The sequence below is a fragment of the Bactrocera latifrons genome, unplaced genomic scaffold (genome assembly GCF_001853355.1).
Source record: "Bactrocera latifrons isolate USDA-ARS-PBARC rearing strain unplaced genomic scaffold, ASM185335v1 scaffold_288, whole genome shotgun sequence".
Lineage (NCBI taxonomy): Eukaryota > Metazoa > Arthropoda > Insecta > Diptera > Tephritidae > Bactrocera > Bactrocera latifrons.
This window is the reverse complement of record NW_017536496.1, coordinates 205,898-224,168: the sequence shown is the minus strand read 5'-3', so window position 1 is coordinate 224,168 and position 18,271 is coordinate 205,898. Positions and strand designations below refer to the sequence as shown.

Sequence of the window (18,271 nt, the reverse complement as noted above, 5' to 3'; positions counted from 1 at the left end):
TCGGTGAATTTCGATTTACCTCATAACGCTAGGTCCAGAACACAAACCTTCGTTTCCTGTTTATGCAATAATCGGTTTTTTACTTAACGATACTGAAAATCATATAAGTGGAAAAAAAAAACATTTCAAATTATTCCTTTCTAGGTAGCGTAATATAATATGGGAAGACCAACCCTAAACGGGACGAAACGTTTTGTGTTAGAAGTGTACACATAGTTTTGCTACTGTTTTTTGAGATCATTCCAGAATTATTAAGGCGTTATCATACTAAATAAGATATGTTTTTTAGATTTTTTTAGATTTGTTTAATACAATACTTGGTGGTTCTTCCGTTAAATAAACAATTTTTTTTTTTAAATAGGTAGACTATGTTAAGCCGGAATCGACATCTTATTCCTTATTTATTTAATTATGATGTAAGCTCTCTCTTCAAGGGTCTATACCAGTATGACACTTTCAAACAAAAATTTTTTTTTTTGCTTTTTCGATAGTATATGTTTCGAAAAATATTCTGCGAAAAAGGTCGTATCTTGTATGGTTTTCGGATGACAGATGAGTGAAACTTTCGTTTCTTCTCGAAACGACATTTTTCAAGATTGTTGACAGCATAACTCAATGAGAAATTAACCGACTTTAAATGAAAACAGAGGATTACTGAATACATTTACTATACAATGACCTACGATCGTTTTGATTGCTTTAAAATTGTCAATTTGGCACAAAAAAAAATGATTTTTTCAAAATTACGCCAYTTTGTTAATTTTTGATATTTTTCAAAGATCGTAACTCATTTACTTTTCAAAATTTTTGTAAAAAAAAAAATATAGCTGCAAATAGACCTTATTATGTCCAACGAACTTCGAAACATTCGACGGAGAACCTTTTTATTAAAAAACTTCCGAAAGTCRCCTTATTTTTCATGCGTCACACTTGTATAACCCCTTATATTTAAATTATACGCTAGTAAATAATGTAGTACCTGTTTTGTAAATATTTTATGYATGTATTTTACCTACCTTGAAAGATGAGAAATATCAATGCAATTTCCAGCCAGTGCCACATTATGAGTTTTTTTTTTTTTGTAGAACTTACGAAAATATTCAGTGCAGTGCTGAAATCGCCACAATTATGAMCTCAGACCAGTTTGTTGTAACTGTAAAAATAATGACAGTTAATAAATTATTCAGTAACAAGAACATTTTCATAYATTCTACTGTTAAAAATAAGACCGCAAATAAAGCGCCGAAACCATTAACTGTATTTAAATGTACACTTAAACAAAATCCACCGGGATTCCCACTTAACAGCCGACCATTTACCACACCTCATCGCTAGCCACGAACAAAAGTCACAAATTCGGGTAAAGTGTTGCGCCACGACACACCTCTTCCTTTCGCACCTTGTCGCATTTAACAGCGATCCTAAACAAATTCATTGGCCTATAAACTGCTGTGCCACATACACCTTCATTTGCCACCTATGTATAGCACAAACAAAACAAGCCGACACACGCACATGCCGTGGCGCTTAAAGTTTGCCGCAGACAAAGTAGTAAAATAGTAGTTAGTCGTATCGCAGTTACCTTTTATGCCATTAGGCTGACCGCACTTGGTTGGTTGCTGTTTATGTGGCGCTAATATCTCTGCCTGCCGGCTGACTAGCATGCTAGTCGCTGGTCAGCAAATACTCATTGAGCGGGAAGGCGGTGGCGCGGCTGAGGTGGAGTGCGTTGAGGTGTTGGGCGCTGAAGAGGTATGCGCCACCACACACAATGCGGCTGCGTACCCGTGCAATTACTTAATTGCCATTTCGGGTACTCGCACACAAGTGTACTCCACACATACAAACAACAAAAGCCGCAACGCGCACACCTATCATATGTACGTATGTTAATATGTGCATATATATAAGTATATATATATGGATGTATGGAAGTGTGTGTGCTTTGTAGCGCGTTGCTACGCCCACTTTCATCATGACCACCGGTTGTTTGGTTGCAAACGGTACTGGCTTTTAGCAAATTTGTTCATGTGAATCGCTAATATCATATCCATATGTAGGTGTATGTATGTATGCATGTGTGTATATTGCTATGCTAATACCACTTTGTGATGTATGCGTTCGCCGCTTGTTTATTTTACGTTCGCCTTTGTAGTGTCCSTAAGTTGCTGCTTGAAGCTGAGTATCTTGATTAGTGGCACGCCGATCGCTTCAAGTGGCAATTTGTACACGAAATATCTTTTGGCGCTGGCTTACTTACTCCTTCCGCGCTTGTCGGTACGCCTGTTGTTTGCTCTTGTATATACACCTACACACATATGTAGGTTTGGTGGCAGTGCTCGTGGCATTCGCATTAAATGTCTGCTGCTGCCTATATTCCCAAATAAACACATGCTATTTTGAGTATTGCAGTTGTTTACACAYACATGGGTACCAGTAACTGGTTTACATATTTGTAAATTGGCAAATGTTTACTTAGCCGCGTGTTAACTTCTTGTATTAGCGACWAAGTGAAGAAATATTGCAACTTTTTATGTTGTCTTTATCATTTCAATATCTCCATTTGTCAAATCTTTGGGCACATACACTCGCATTTGAAAAAGGATGACGACTGTACTTAATTCACTACGAAGGCCKTGCTGATAACATTATTTTTGACATGGGATTGATAGCCATCATCGATTCGCCATGTCTCTGCGCTCCAATGTGTCTTGTAAAAAATTTGACATATAGAACACCAAGAAAGTTAGCCAGTTGCATTTGAAAKAAAAGAGTATTAGCATTAGAGCAGGTCAGGTTTTTTTCAGTAAAATCGGGAGAGCGGGWAATGTTGTCTGAACAACTTCGCTGWAGAGAAGCCGGTTTCGGGACAACGATTTTTTAAGTGAAGTTCATTTCAAATTTTTTCCAGATTTTCCCTCAAATGATCTTTTCAATTAGAATGCTTAGAGTTTGCAAGTTTATAGAATAGGCCTCTATTACATATGTTCTTCAAAGTGAATATATCCAGTTCAGTGCTCTCAATCTCTCGATCAGCTAGTAGCGCCAGAGAGTCGAAAAATATATCAACAAAGCCGAAGATACCACTAATTAAGAAGTGAGAAAACCATTGAATGAGAATGGAATACCTAGCAAACTTAGTAAACAAATTGCCCCTGCACTTTAAGGGGGCCACGGCAAAGGAAAGTTTGATATTAGGCATTCTTCAAAGTGAACCAACAGTCTCAACACACAAGATTTAGTACGAATTTGAATGTCAAACCTGTGGATGCGGCACTGAATTAAAGAAGTTTCATCTTAAAACTCTTCCTTTATTTCAACGCACTCGAATGTAACCCACGCCATTAGTACACAAATATGTCGTTTATTCGCCTTGATTGGCCTCTCTTAAAATCCATTAGTCGTTTGAGAGTAGCAAAAACTTCTGGTGCCGATCGCTTTCAAAATAAATCCTTTGAATGAACCCTAAAAAAATAAAACGCTATCTGTCCACCTTTTTCCTGCTCGCTMTTATTTAAACGTGAAAGGAATCACTAGGTAATCTAATGGAACTCACTTACTCTCWATAATTTAATTATTTCAGTGCCTTTCTTTTATGCTAATATTTCATTCTATTTCCCCCTCTYTAAGCTTCATTTAGCTAACTAAAGWAAGGAGTGTGTTTTAGGTTTCKATTTAAATAAACGGGTATACATATGTATATATGACACTTTGCTTGTGAGATATTAGGAAGCAAATTTAAAATACCGCACTGTCGCCAGCTTGTATAATATGGGATTTACGATGAGTCCTAATACTTTATAGAATATGTTTCGATATTAAGAAAATATATGTAGTAAAGGTGAAATTATAAGGAATTATGTTTCATAAACCTTTAAGGGGAAATGCAGGATTTAAATTTTAATGCAAGATTTTTTAGTAAACCCTCATACATATTTAAGTATTTATTACCTTTTTGATAACCTATATTCTGGGCATTAAGAATGCAAAAACCAATGCTTTCAGCTACAGCGTAAARAAGATCAAAGAAACTTTGTACACCAGATTTCGGATTCGACATACTTTTGCCATTTCAATGTGTTATCCAATTATTAAAACCATTATTGCAAACAAAGCTCACAGGGCTTTGAAGCAGTGCTCAGAAATCGTGAAAAGAAGAAGAAACTAAAAAGAACTGAAAAAATAAACAAAGAACTATAGCAGACTGTGCTGAATCTAATAGCCGTCTAACGAACGAACGCACTTGGATGACCCACCGGTGGGGTTGTGGCGACAAGCGCGACTGCGACGGCGACGGCCACCCTTCGTAGTCTTATGGTTGCAGCGGCACCGTAGCAGATGTGTGGCTTCCACGCGCTGTCCGATTGACCGTACTGTAGCTTACAATTGGCACATGTCTTCAATAGGTGTATGTGTGTATGTGTATTCTTGCATTTGCACTCCTATATGTTTTATCATTGTTTTTCTTGCTTTGTTTTAGCTCAAATGCTTCAAAAGTTTTCCACTTCCTTATTTATTTCTTAGCTGAATTCAAAAACACATTTATTTACACAACCTTATATATGTATTTATTTCTTATATTTTTGTTTGTGTGCGTGTGTGTAAACTTATATTTATGTATTTAAAAGCGCATATGTGTGTTGTACATGTTGCGCTCCTTCATCAATTGTGAGATATAACAGTTGCTGTTAATGGCCTTTGCAAACTAATGCGCCACATTTTGCTCCATTTGGAAATTACATTTGCCCACTTGAAAGAAAATAAAGTAAGAAGGACACGTCAAGAATTAAAGCGTAAAGAAGGCATATAGTACATAACTTTTGCCTTCGAAATGTAAAGTAAACAGCAAGTAGTATTTTCATTTCCAGCACTTCGCGACAGTTTCTGCAAGATTTCGTTTTTCATTTCATATATCTACATATGCAAGTACATTTGCACGTATGTATGTGTGTGTCATACTTTTGGTTAAGGATAACTGGCAACAGGAAGTAACTAATGTGAAAATAGATTTGTTGTGAAAAAGTAAAAAGCTGCGGGTGTTTAAGAAAGTTTTCTGCAGCGGCCTTGCTTCGCCGCTCAGAACAATTCACTTAACAGCAATCAAAGCGGATAGCGGTCGAAAAAGGTTTGTTTATGTAACATAAACGTTTGGAAGCCCACTTATTTACGTGTTCGAGTAAATTAAAGGATACATTTTGGGAATCCTGCTGACTGTTGAAATTGGGTACTTTTATACTATTACAACATGCTGAYACGGAGTGTTGTAGCTTTGTTCAYATAACGGTTGTTTGTACCACCTACCAATAATCAAGATAGATTTGAGGTTATATATACTACATAAATTGAYGAAACTTGGTACATTTGTTCTCGGATGGAAAATTAAGGACGAAACTTCTGCCACGATCACAAAACAGCATTAATCGAACAGGTAAAAAGTGACATAAATAAGCTGTAATGCACCAGTGGTTTTAAAATATTTCAAAAGTTTGAGTGGTCCTTCCCCTAAATAAAATATATCTTCCAAACCAATAAAGCTTCTTCTTCTTCTTCTTTATTGGTTATAGCGCGGAGAGGTCCTTTCCGATCCTGACGGAGCTGCTAATATTGAACAGCAGCGGTTTTCATAGCCGTATTAATTTTGCAGGGATACCAAATTCAGACCAATAAAGCTATATTACCCAATTTTGCACAGACCCATATTTTCAACTCTTCTTACCTACTATCCTTAAAACGGGTATGTTAAATACTACTAAAACTGTTATAAATTAATAAATAAATGCGTTAGAGGCATTCAATTCCAATTGGTCTATACCTCATGTCCCTAGTTTAAATAATTTCGAACCTTGGTTGACGCTTTCCATATTAACAAAATCCATTACATTTAGCCTCTTACTTCGAGTTAATACCATATATGTTAGTTGAAGATATTTTTTATACTATTTTAGTTTACGCGAACTAAAATATAGCAATAAAAAAGTCTAAAAATGGTCTTCAATACAAGTCAAGAACATTCCAAATTTTATAGTAATTTATTCACGATTTCCCTGAATAATAGATATTGAATTCTTTCGCAACATTTTWAATGTCRAATTTMGCCAACACATGAAGAAATTTACAAGAGTRTGAAATGTTCAGTCACACCCGGACTTTTTTTACTTGMACGATTTCTATTATTGGTTTCTATTATTATGTATTATATTTATTATTCAGCTTTGCCATCACTTTATTTTCACTTAACTTAACTTAACTAAGAAACTTATCGGCTTACTTACGTAAAATCATTGTTTYATTTATATCTCTAGTCCAATAAATATGAGAATGAATGCTTGCCGTAAAATAACATTTGATGGTGATCTTGCTAACATCGTTGGAATATTGGAAGGATCAGTGAAAACCATTTTGAATGATCAGTTGGGCCTAAGAAAAGTGAAAGCACGATTGGTTCCAAAACCACTAATTTTTTTTCGAAAAAAGCGTCACGTTAACGTCAGTGAAACAATATTTTCCGACTACAAGGATGTCAAAAACTGTGTATTTTTTTCGAAAAATTTTACCTGATTTAGTTCCGTGTGACTTCGACTATTCACACAAACTAAAACGATCGCTCCGGGGAAACCATTTGGGTCAATTGACGACATAGACGTGAATCGCTAGGCGTTAAAGGCTATTSTGGATATTGACGTTACACTCACAACTTAAATAATAGCCGTTGGTAAAGAATTCCTCAATTTCTACCATCAAAGATTCGTCAATTCTGACATTTTAAAGAAATGTGCTCTAGTTAACCGAACTCTCCATCTCTACAACTAATGCAGCAACTTAACACAAACTTGAAGTATTGTACAAAAGAAGATGTCAAAACATATAATTTTAATACTGTATTCAGCCTGCTTCACAAAATTTCGAAGCTATCAATCAGCGTCCTACACGAACAAGTCATTTAAGTTCTTGACTTATCACTTACCAAAATTTTTTCGGCAAGAACTTAACAAATTGACAAACGATTCTTGCCCAAGGTCTGTTCAAACTTATTTATAAACTCAAGAAGTCACAGCAAAATTGAAACAAGCTTAAGCTATTCACGCCCAAATAAAAAGCCCTTGCCATCTAAAGGTTAACCTCTTATCTGTACACAATCTGTCGAACAACATTACTTTTTTATCTTACCAATCAGAGATTTTATCGTCGATAAAATGAGATCAGGACAAGCTCTCTTTTTGTGATTAATTTATACCAACATGTTAATCCACGTAACCGCTCATATTTTTACAGTTGCTATTATCTAGGGAATACTGTATATACACATGCATTTGTTAATATCCTGCTCACACATAATTATTTTCGTTTGAATTTCCAATTTTCGCTAATAAGAATAGTTTTCAAATTTTGACTACTCTCGCGCACACACGTCAGTAATCAAAAGCACACATGCATCCTTGAGTTTCTGTAGAGCTAGCGTTTTAGCATTTTTATTGCTTTTGTTTCGCTTGCCGGATGATGCAGTTAAAGTTTGTAACTTTAAATATATGACAGGAATATAAATAAATGCAGACTATGCATATAGTATAAAATGTGTTAAAATCAACTAGTTAAAACTTACTTACTTATTACAACGAGTAACCAGTAGAATTTTATTTCATATAACTTATATGAAAAGCTTTTATATTTGACAAAAGGCAACAATGTCCGAAAACATTGTTCAAATCGGATCACTATATCATATAACGGAATGATGAGAATCAAGTGATTTKGCGAAATATTTCACGAAGTTTACCCGGCTTTCTTGCTTTGAACGAGCTTTCCAAAACTTGCTATAAACAGTTTTCCGTTCTAGTTGGAATCTACTCAAATTTTGGTTGCAAACTGRTATTCATCATTTACATACATATTTATATACATATGTTGTAACAATAACAACACTGCCTTTGCAATTGTTTCGAACGCTGGTATCTCGTATGTGTTTTTTGTTTTCTTTAACACGCACAGCGTCAACGTTTCAAATGTTTTTCGTGCGACACGGCAGCAGTGGCAGCGTGTCACATCGTTTGCCTGCGGCGTAATCTGCGCTGACATCAAAAGGATTTTCACTCGCTAGCTTGATGATGCGCATTTTCATTTTCCTCCGGCGCTAGTTGGAAGCTATAAAATGTGAGCACTTCGACGCTGGAAGTTCTTTGCGCAGCATTGCTCGCGGTAATGTGCTTCCACACACGTTATTAGATACATACATACATATATACATATTTACGTATTTCCTTGTGCATGGTGTTATTTTATATTTGACTGCCGATGCATATTTCTTGTTTTTACTTACTGCTGCCTGCGGTATTTCGCCGAAAATGAAATATCAATATTTTACTAGGCTGATAGAGCCGCTTGTCAAACAAATTACAAAATAATAAGGCTTCTTGTCAGAAATCCAAATATAAATCAAAATATTCCTCAACAACAGCATAGAAATTTAGCGTAAGTGTTTATTGTTAATTAAATTTTATTTGTAATTATTTCAACTCAGAAAATAACATTAGTTCCCCAATTAAAATAAAATGTACACGTTTCATATGAATTCTTATTTCAAACAATTAAGTGCTCGATATTTTGACATATCTATCATTGTATGTTTAAGGCAATGGCGCCAAAGCTATTATGAAAGCATGAAGAGCGGGAATATGCTATTAACTCTCTGCTCAATATCACAACATGCGTACATTTGCACASAAAAGACGAGTGTAAGAGTCATGATTGACATTTTGCAGGCCCACACGCGCCGCATGCTGTCAGTCGCATTCAGAAGTTTTTATTACAAAACTGCTGATTCACGAGTTCTCAATTGCTCTTAGTGCATCATAGAAAGCAATTATAGCTGCGATATTGTCAGCACAAGTGGATTAAAACTTATTTGTATTAAACACGATCGGCCTAATTGAGCAATATTGTTTTAGTTGGCGCCTTCCTATAAATAATATGTTTAAATTTTTTTTTTTTTTTGTTTAGCTTTTATAAACCACTCCAACTCATCATAGGGTAATACGTAGATATAGTTATTGGATACAACTTTAAGTAATAAAAATAGGTAGCTTCAAAGCAATCCCCACCGATTTTTCCAGTCCTCGTAACACTTTTTATAAGCACTTTTTGGAATGGCCTTCGGATCTTTCTGCGAAATTCGAGTTCCACGGATCGGAACATGAAAAAGTCTCACGGAGCTAAGTCTGGTAAATATGGTGGTTGATCGATGGTAATAATCGTAGGTGGATTCGATAGTGCATTATCGTCTTGTAAAATCCATGAATTGTTCTACCCAATTCCGGCCATTTTTGATGGACGTTCTCACGCAAACGCCTCAATACGGCCAAATGGAACTCCTTATTGACCGTCTGTCCCTCTTGAACAAATTTATGATACAGCAAACCAAAACGTCAAAAAAAAAAAAAAAAAGATGTGCATCACTTGGCTTTTTGAGCGTCTTTCGCGGTTTTGCTTTTGTTTCGGTTTTTCCCCCTCCATTCCGATGATTGTGGATCATTCGAACTCGTAAGCTTATGTTTTTGATAAAACTGAATCAGCGTAAGACTTTACCAATAATCGTAACAATTTCGCACACTACATTTGGTTAGAAAATAATATTTGAGACAAATTCTTTGTTCGATACTTAGATATTCCGACTTAAGCAGCCGCTGTAAATAAACTGGTAGAGAGATTGCGCTCATAATTGGCTTTTTAATTGAGGATAGTGCTACCAATTTAGCAAAATACACTTTTTTGAAATTTCACTTTCTTAGTTATTCTAATTTCAATTTTGGGCGCTTTTATGTCATAATTTATAACTGACTATAAATTTGACTTTTTGAATACAAAAATATTTTAACGTGGATTTATATTACATTAAATACATTCTTGTTATGGACGACATTACAAAATGCTTCTTTCCGTATTATCGATATAAAATTCTGTACCATGTTCTGTACCCACAAATAAAGTGTTTTCCAAGGGGCACACTTTCTTAATAAAAATAAGAGAATAAGGAGTTCGTTTACTTTAAGCTAGCAATATTTGTTTTTACATTACAACACTTGGTCTGAACTGGGGAGCCAAAAATTTGTGAAACATCATCGGAAGCGACGCACCAAATATTAAAAAAAAAAAAACAAGTAAGGAAGGGCTAAGTTCGGGTGTCACCGAACATTTTATACTCTCGCATGATAAAGTGATAATCGAGATTTCAGGCGTGGTTGTGAACCGATTTCCCCCATATTTGGTACATGTCATCACGGTGTTAAGAAAATATTATGTACCGAATTTCATTGAAATCAGTTGAGTACTTCCTGAGATATGGTTTTTGGTCCATAAGTGGGCGACGCCACGCCCATTTTCAATTTAAAAAAAAAAACCTGGATGCAGCTTTCTTCTGAGATTTCTTCCTTAAAATTTAGTGTTTCTGACGTTTTATGTTAGTTGGTTAACGCACTTTTAGTGATTTTCAACATAACCTTTGTATGGGCGTGGTTATTGTCCGACTTCTTCCATTGTTGAACTGTATATGGAAATGCCTAAAAGAAACGATTCTATACAGTTTGGTTGACATAGCTATAGTAGTTTWCGAGATATGTACAAAAAAGTTAGTAGGGGCCGGGGCCACGCCCACTTTTCCAAAAAAATTACGTCCAAATATGCCCCTCCCTAGTGCGATCCTTTGTGCCAAATTTCATTTTAATATCTTTATTWACGGCTTAGTTATGACATTTTATAGGTTTTCGGTTTCCGCCATTTTGTGGGCGTGGCAGTGGGCCGATTTTGCCCATTTTCGAACATAAAATTTTTATGGAGCCAAGAAATAMGTGTATCAAGTTTCATCATGATATCTCAATTTTTACTCAATTTACAGCTTGCACGGACGGACGGACAGACGGACAGACGGACGGACGGACAGACAGACATCCGGATTTCAACTCTACTCGTCACCCTGATCACTTTGGTATATATAACCCTATATCTGACTCTTCTAGTTTTAGGACTTACAAACAGCCGTTATGTGAACAAAACTATAATACTCTCTTTAGCAACTTTGTTGCGAGAGTATAATTATGTAAGCTAGACAAATGAAAAAGCAAGTATCCTAGCGTAGGGGTTAACTAACGGAATTTGGTATATAAGAACATATTAGAGATGATATCTTACGTCGAAGATAATGTTGCACTTTTATTCGCGTGTTAACTGGAAAGCCCGAAATATCCTTCCAAAGGGAAATATTCATTTCGGAAAGAACCGTAAATTCTGCACCGTAAATTGAAGTATGAGATTAAGAACAGCATTTCTCAAGCAAAATAATACAACCATCTGCCGAGGATCATATGCCATTTTTGTGAACTTTCCATTCACTTAACGGCCTGAAAAACGCTTATAATGTAGTTAAAAATTCGTTCTGAAATGAAAGCTGAATTTTTTGAAGTAGGCTACCGAATTTCTCGACGCCASTCACACTGAGAATCACTGAACTCTAGATTGGAAACGTTTTTTCTCAAATAAAAACCCCCTCCGGGGAAAATATATAAAAAGCTTGGAATAATAATACGATGGACCAAACTTGAATAAATTTCATAGAATAATAACGGATGTATATTAACTCTTATACCGTTTAGTATATCTAACTTAATTGAAGTCCAAAATACCAAATTCAAATTTTTTAAATTATTTTGGTGGACGCTGTTCTGTTGACTAACTAATAACTAATATTTGATATTTAGTTAAATATATTAATAAATTGAGTTGAAATTTTCGAGATCTATTTGTTTAATAATAACTATTTAAAGATTTTTTTTTTTATAAAAAGTGCACATCTATTATTTTTGCCATGAGTGTACTTACATATAAGACTGAACTTASTAACAAATGTAAATAAAAACATGACAATAATAGTTGACTCGTTAAAAAATATTTATGTACATTAAACAATAAGTAATTAATTATGGTAATTAAATAATCATTCACCTTAAGACGATTCCTCTCAAAATAAGAACAATAAATATCAATTAAAAACCAAACAAGTTTTTTCTCTAACCACTACAAAAATGTAATGATTTTTAAAATATAATAAAGTACAATAAATAAAAAACGATTATAGTTTTTATGTCGACAAAAAATAACATCGATCAAGATTTAATCAGCAAAAACAGTAAATATTATAGCAAATACTATAGAATCACCATTAGTGAATTTCGGGAATAGCAGAGGGTTTTTTGTTTATTCTAAAAATATAAATATTCAACTTTGRAAATATCTACTATAGATATGAATATTTCCACATTACATAAAATAAGTGCATGAAAGAACTCACACTGTTTTGTGGGCGAACAAGTGTGCCTAATCCAATAACAAACAGCAGACACTCGAGCCACAAGTACACAAAATTGTATGGCTTTCCAAGGCAAATAAAATCAATCAAACCAATATGTGTTGAGTGGCTAAAAGATTTTGCCGAAAAATGAGAGCAATTAAACAATGTGTTAGGAAAATACACACTGATTTGAGGGTGGCAAACGATTTTTCTACTAAAATTTTTAAACTAAAGCACTTTTAAACCAGAGAATGTAAGAGCCAACATTCATCATAATAACTAAAAGKGAAAACCACAAGTGCATTTATGATATTGAAAAACTGAACGAGTGTGAATGTGAACATAAAGCTTACTACATGCACCGACTTACGTGGGAGTAGATATGTATTATGTGGTAAATACATATGTTGGACTGAATAGTTCAGAGCAGACACCCTCACCGCATTATGGCAGTGTTGGAAGAAAAGTATTGGATTTACACTTTGCCTCAGAGCAAATAATTAACAACGCGTCTTCCCCACAATAAACTTCGCACTCTGAGATATGAGGACGCTTACATATAGCGATTAATGTTCCATATATATGTGTGGTACGTATGTATGTACTCCRAGCCGTCTTGGGGGAAGTAAGCGCTTCTAATGTTGCACAGCGAGAATTTAATCCGTTTCCTTATCCGATTGATAAAGTGTCAATGGTATGAGAAAAGTGTTGACTGCACAAGTCCTTACTTACGGTACTTTTCACGATATTGCTTGCTCCCCTCTTTTTCTGTTGCACTTACACTTATTCAGAAGAGTAGTCACATATACATAACTCCAACCAAAGACATATACATGTGCGTCGGTATTAATATACTGCGAACCGTTAAGTGATTTATTCGTTAGAAGTCGGTATACTACAACGTTGGTATATTGTTGCCACTAAGTCAACACACATAAATATGTGTGTATACATATTGCATAGAATTTATAAATATGCTTAGATGATGCATTTATTTTCATATATCATACCCAGTATTCCACAATTATTTTAACTAGTTATCATAAAATCAACGGAGTTATAACGGCAGACATTACAGCAAGCTTTAAGTAATTCAAGAAAATATATAGTAAAACTTTAGCGACAAGTTATCAGAAAAAAATTGTATTTATTTATTTTTTTTATGATGATTCTTAAACCTTTACAAGTCCTTTTCAATAATTTCTGGTGGGCATCTCGACTTTCTCTTATAATATATTCATAGTTCTGCCATTTTCATTCCACTTCTGAAGCACTTTTTGTATAGAAAACCCGCTTGATGAATAGACTGTGCTCAATAAGGCGGTTTATATCAAAAGTCTTGTTTTATGTTCCAACAAATAATTTCCACGTCAAAATCTTTCAGTGAAGAGGGATTCGATTTTCTCTTTGTCTAATATTTACTTAAGCAACTATTTGCCTTTACTTCATTCCAGATTAAACACACTCACGAAAAATGGAAATTTACATTGAAAGCTCTTCTATTGAGTAGATTTTTTAACACTCAGTTTAAGTAKTGAGTTATCAATGAATAAAGTATGCAATGTTTCACCTAGTTAGATTAAATAAGTTTTATTAATTATAGTTTGAGAGCTTGTAGTGATGTTGGGTTCTATTAAAGACAAATTTCTATTTATCASTTTCAAACTGAAAAATTATAGGTTAAGTCATTTTCGTCCTTTATTCGTCGATTTCCAAGGATACCTTATACAATATTTATCCGTAGAGCCAAAATCAGTAAGATTAGTTTTGAAAAAAAAAGTTTTAAAAATTGTGAAAGTGCTGTGCCAAATGCTATCATTGAACAAGGTTTATGAATTCATCCCAAAGTATCAAAATACTTTTTATTAAAAATTACTTTTTCTGCTCTCTTTGATCGATTAGAATTAGAATATGTTAAATAAAAAACGTTTTCTCCACAAGTGTCAAAATCAAACAAATCCCGTGGTGGGGTTTGGATTGGTATCAATTTTTAAAATAGTTTTATAGGTGATGCAAGTAGAGCTCATTTTTTTAATAGTCTTTCTTTGACAGATCACGCATGAGTCCTGTCAAGCCGCCTTTTTACTTTGGCTCAGTATTTTTTGGCACATCATCATTGAAAGATTACGAAAATTCACGTTCTGTAAATAATGTGTTTCGCGCACTTCGCTCAAGTTATGGTCAATATAATCGGCATATTGAACGTACTATTCGAAACACCATTACCCATCTTGAGACCCGGCATTCATTATTTTAYAATTTTGAACGGAATAGACAATGTACAGCACGCAGTGAAGAAAATATAGCAGCCATAGCTGAGAGTTTACATGAAAGCCGTGGAGAGTTCGTCCGCCACCGTTCGCATCAACCCGGACTGATATATAGAACCAAATTACGCCGATTGCTCTGTTTTTTCTTAAAAAAAAAGTAGGGAACTTCGAAATGGATCGCCCTTAAATACCTTACATATTATTGCCATCCAAGAAAGATTTCTAGATATCTGTAGTCGTGAATTCGCAACAAAACTTATGAATTATCATTATTATTTTTTTTTTTCCAAATTACTTTTGAGGGCTAGTGAATCAATCCTAAAAGGTTGGGTTGGGAGGGTTAAAGAAGTTTATTACAAATCACAGAGATTCCGGAAATCGGGCCCAGAGTTTGATTTGGTTTTACTTATTGGCCTCCATGAACTTGTACTTGTGCACCAGGAGCAGTTTACATATTGGCTACAATCATGCTAATTTACTGATAATTATCTATATATAGAGTGAYAATAAAAATATCACGGCTTTCATACTCTCATTTTGAACATTAGTCCACTAAAAAAACATAAAARTATCTTCGTGTTTACTGGGTTAAACACTCACACATGCAACGAGCAAGCAAWKAGAGCTTCAAAGCTCCAATGACCGRGAATAGTTGTGATGGCGAACGGGTGGCATGAACAGAAATAAGCTTGTTGGACAGAGATATAACAGAAATACCGAGAAACTTAGAGCAACATGGATGTGTGAGCACATACATATATACAAACACATGTATGACATGCTTAATTGTCATTGATTTGCTGGTCCCGAGAGCACGCAAATATGCAGCGGCAGCAGCCTCCGACGACAGCACAGGGCCAACTGCACACGCTTGAGGGCAGCAATTTCCGCAAAATTCATTATTATTATCAGCATCATTGGCAGCAGTGCAACACCAAATCACGCCACAGCTAATGCTGAGATTGCGTTTGGAATTTTCATTAGTCAGTGGGTGAGGTGCAAATGACTAAACCACTACACCAACCACGTCGCAGTGTGTGTCTTAAATAGAAATACACTCGCAGCGAATGCATGACTGACTATTCAAATTACTTCTTTGTGGCCGTGGCTGTTAGTTGTTTTGTTTGGCTTTATTGTGCTTTGGCGAAGTGCATATTAACAGCCAAGGGTATTTAAAACGACCACTTTCCCGGCATCACTCACTTCACACTCAATAGCGCGCACTAAGCGCTCACACACACACACATACACTAAAGTTGTAGTTGTGTAGGGTGGCTGTGCGATTTGTCGAGCGCTCGTGGAATTCCTCAAAGTGGGAAATTCTCTTAAGATTGCGCTGGTGAGTCCCCGTTCAGACAAATTGCGGTGCGCACCATAAAAATCAATCAGCGCGCACACTTAATAGCTGAATAGGCGACGATATACATATGWACAGTTATATGCATATACAATATGCGCTAAGTGCGGATGAGCTGCCGTGTATTTGACAGTTACGTGTGCGCTTCGCTTGCGACGTGGCCGCCGGTCTGGCAGCGCGCTGCTGGCATTTTCATTAAGCAAAAGCCGAAAAGGCATTGGTGTTGTTGCTCTTGCTGGTTGTGCGGGGGCTCGACGGTATCTTCGTGTAGGATTTTCTAAAAGCGACAAATTATTTTCATTGTCTGTTTTTTGRCTTTCCATTTCAATGGAAGCATTTTTTCTTTTTGTTGTTGGTCGCTTCTTCGGTATAGCATTAACCAAAAAAATTTTTTTAAGAAAAGGAAAACACAAAAATAATTGAAGCGCTGCATGTGCTAAGCATTTACGCATACATTGCGCATKCATGGTTTTTTCAGCGCGATCTTGCATAAAAATTCAGCGTTTTTCACACTACGCGTCCCAAGCGCGACGGTATAGCTTGACGTGCGCTCGGATTTTTTCCATTTCGAAATTCCAGTTTGACTGGCGGTTTTTCGATTTCCCCTTTTGCAATGATTTCGTTTTTTGCAGAACGTTGTATTGTAGTCAAATGCATGCGCAGAAAAATGCTACAGCGGTATGCAAAGCAACACCCACACAGGCGCATACATACGAGTACACACGCGCGTACATAAATAAAAACTCGCTTATATGCAAATCGTCAGTAGGCTTGAGCCATACAGAGCTACATTTGCTATTGGTAGTTGATGTGTTGGCGCGTGTATATGTATGTGTGTGTGAGCCGATTGTGAAAAATGCGCGAAAATTTACATTTAGCCCTGTTGCTGTCATTACTCTGTTTTCGCATTTCACGTTGCATTAGTTGTTGTTGTTGGTGGTGCTCCRATTTTCACGCCATCTCGGCTGATTGTTGTAAATGTGTGTGCGTTTGTTGTTGCATTCGACAAAGCGCTGTTGGCTTACTTTTCCTGCTTTATTATTGTTGCTGACAGCGTTTTTGTTTTTGTTGCTGCTTTTTATTATTGAAAATCACTTCTCAACCACTTTGTGGGTGCTTAAACTGCCGACAGTCCCACTGACACTTTGATGGATGCATTTTCGATTTTTTCACTTCGCACTGGCGTTTTTCATGCTTTTAAAATTAAAAATAAATTTTTGAAAAGAAATCTACTCAGCTCTGCTGTGTCGATATTTCATTTTCTTTCCGAAAATATCCATTGATCGCTGTGACGTCTCCTTAACTACCAACACATACACACATATACTTTTGCAGTGGTACTCCTTCCTGTGATTGGATACACACACATACGCACATAATACAAAAAGAGATATATTCACTCGTAAATTGGAGAATTTAGTAGCAGTGTGTTTRGTACGAAAGTATCATTAAATCAAATCTAAAATAACAAATCGCCTAAACTGAAAGCTACAAATCGCCGATCGACAGGCACATTCTTCATGGGGATTATTGGCCACAGACGCATTTGGGTGCCCAGATGGTGTGGGAAAATAGATATAACTGTTTATGCAGCGCAGCCTAAATGTTTATGCAGTGTTCGCTTCGTTTGTTCATTAATTTTTAGGTGAGGATTTTTCTATTTAAATGCAGTTAGAATACTCTTATAAATTTTCGTAAGATTTTCTTATAAAATTAATTTGCATAATTTGCGATTTCATTCACAGCATATTATTTTTATTTCAAAGGCAGCAATGTACGAATAAGCTTACTGTATATTCCACAATAAGTATCTGGAACAGATTCCCTCATTCATAATTGAATATTTCAAAATTAGTTTTCGTTCGACTATTTGTGTTGGATCAATAAGTTAAGATAGCTGTTTTCGATTCGCCTTTTTTACTTTTAACAGCAAAGTTATGGAGTTGAATTCGTATTAGACAGTATGCGRATAACTCTTCAAAGATTCAAATAAAATTATAAAGAGTTACTGAAAGCAAAATTTTTCCACCGAAGATAGGATCGCAACATGTTATCATAGGATTACACCGCAGTGAAAAAAAACGATATGTTTTGTTGTTCCATTCRCTTCTCTCCAACGTTGCAACGTTTGGCGAACCGAAGACAGTTTATAACTCTCAAAGACAATAACGCATATGCAAAGATTTAGTCYAGTATTAATCCCTAAACAGAAAATTATTTACACATCTTTTACTTCCTTCTTATATTACAAACATTTAGCAATTGCTTTTACGAAGTAATTTAACTATGCGCAAACAATGCTCTGTTAAA

At 35.5% G+C, this 18,271-nt stretch overlaps 1 protein-coding gene across 2 annotated transcripts in view; it reads right to left on the bottom strand.

Moving 5' to 3' along the window:
• The window catches only part of LOC108970162, a 113,601-nt gene that overhangs the window by 92,939 nt on the left and 2,391 nt on the right, over positions 1-18,271 (bottom strand). For both annotated transcript variants that reach the window (XM_018935369.1, XM_018935370.1), the window contains exon 2: positions 1,017-1,153. In XM_018935369.1, the coding sequence (XP_018790914.1) occupies positions 1,017-1,062 (46 nt within the window). In that variant the 5' untranslated portion in view covers positions 1,063-1,153. The remainder of the gene's footprint in view (positions 1-1,016; positions 1,154-18,271) is intronic.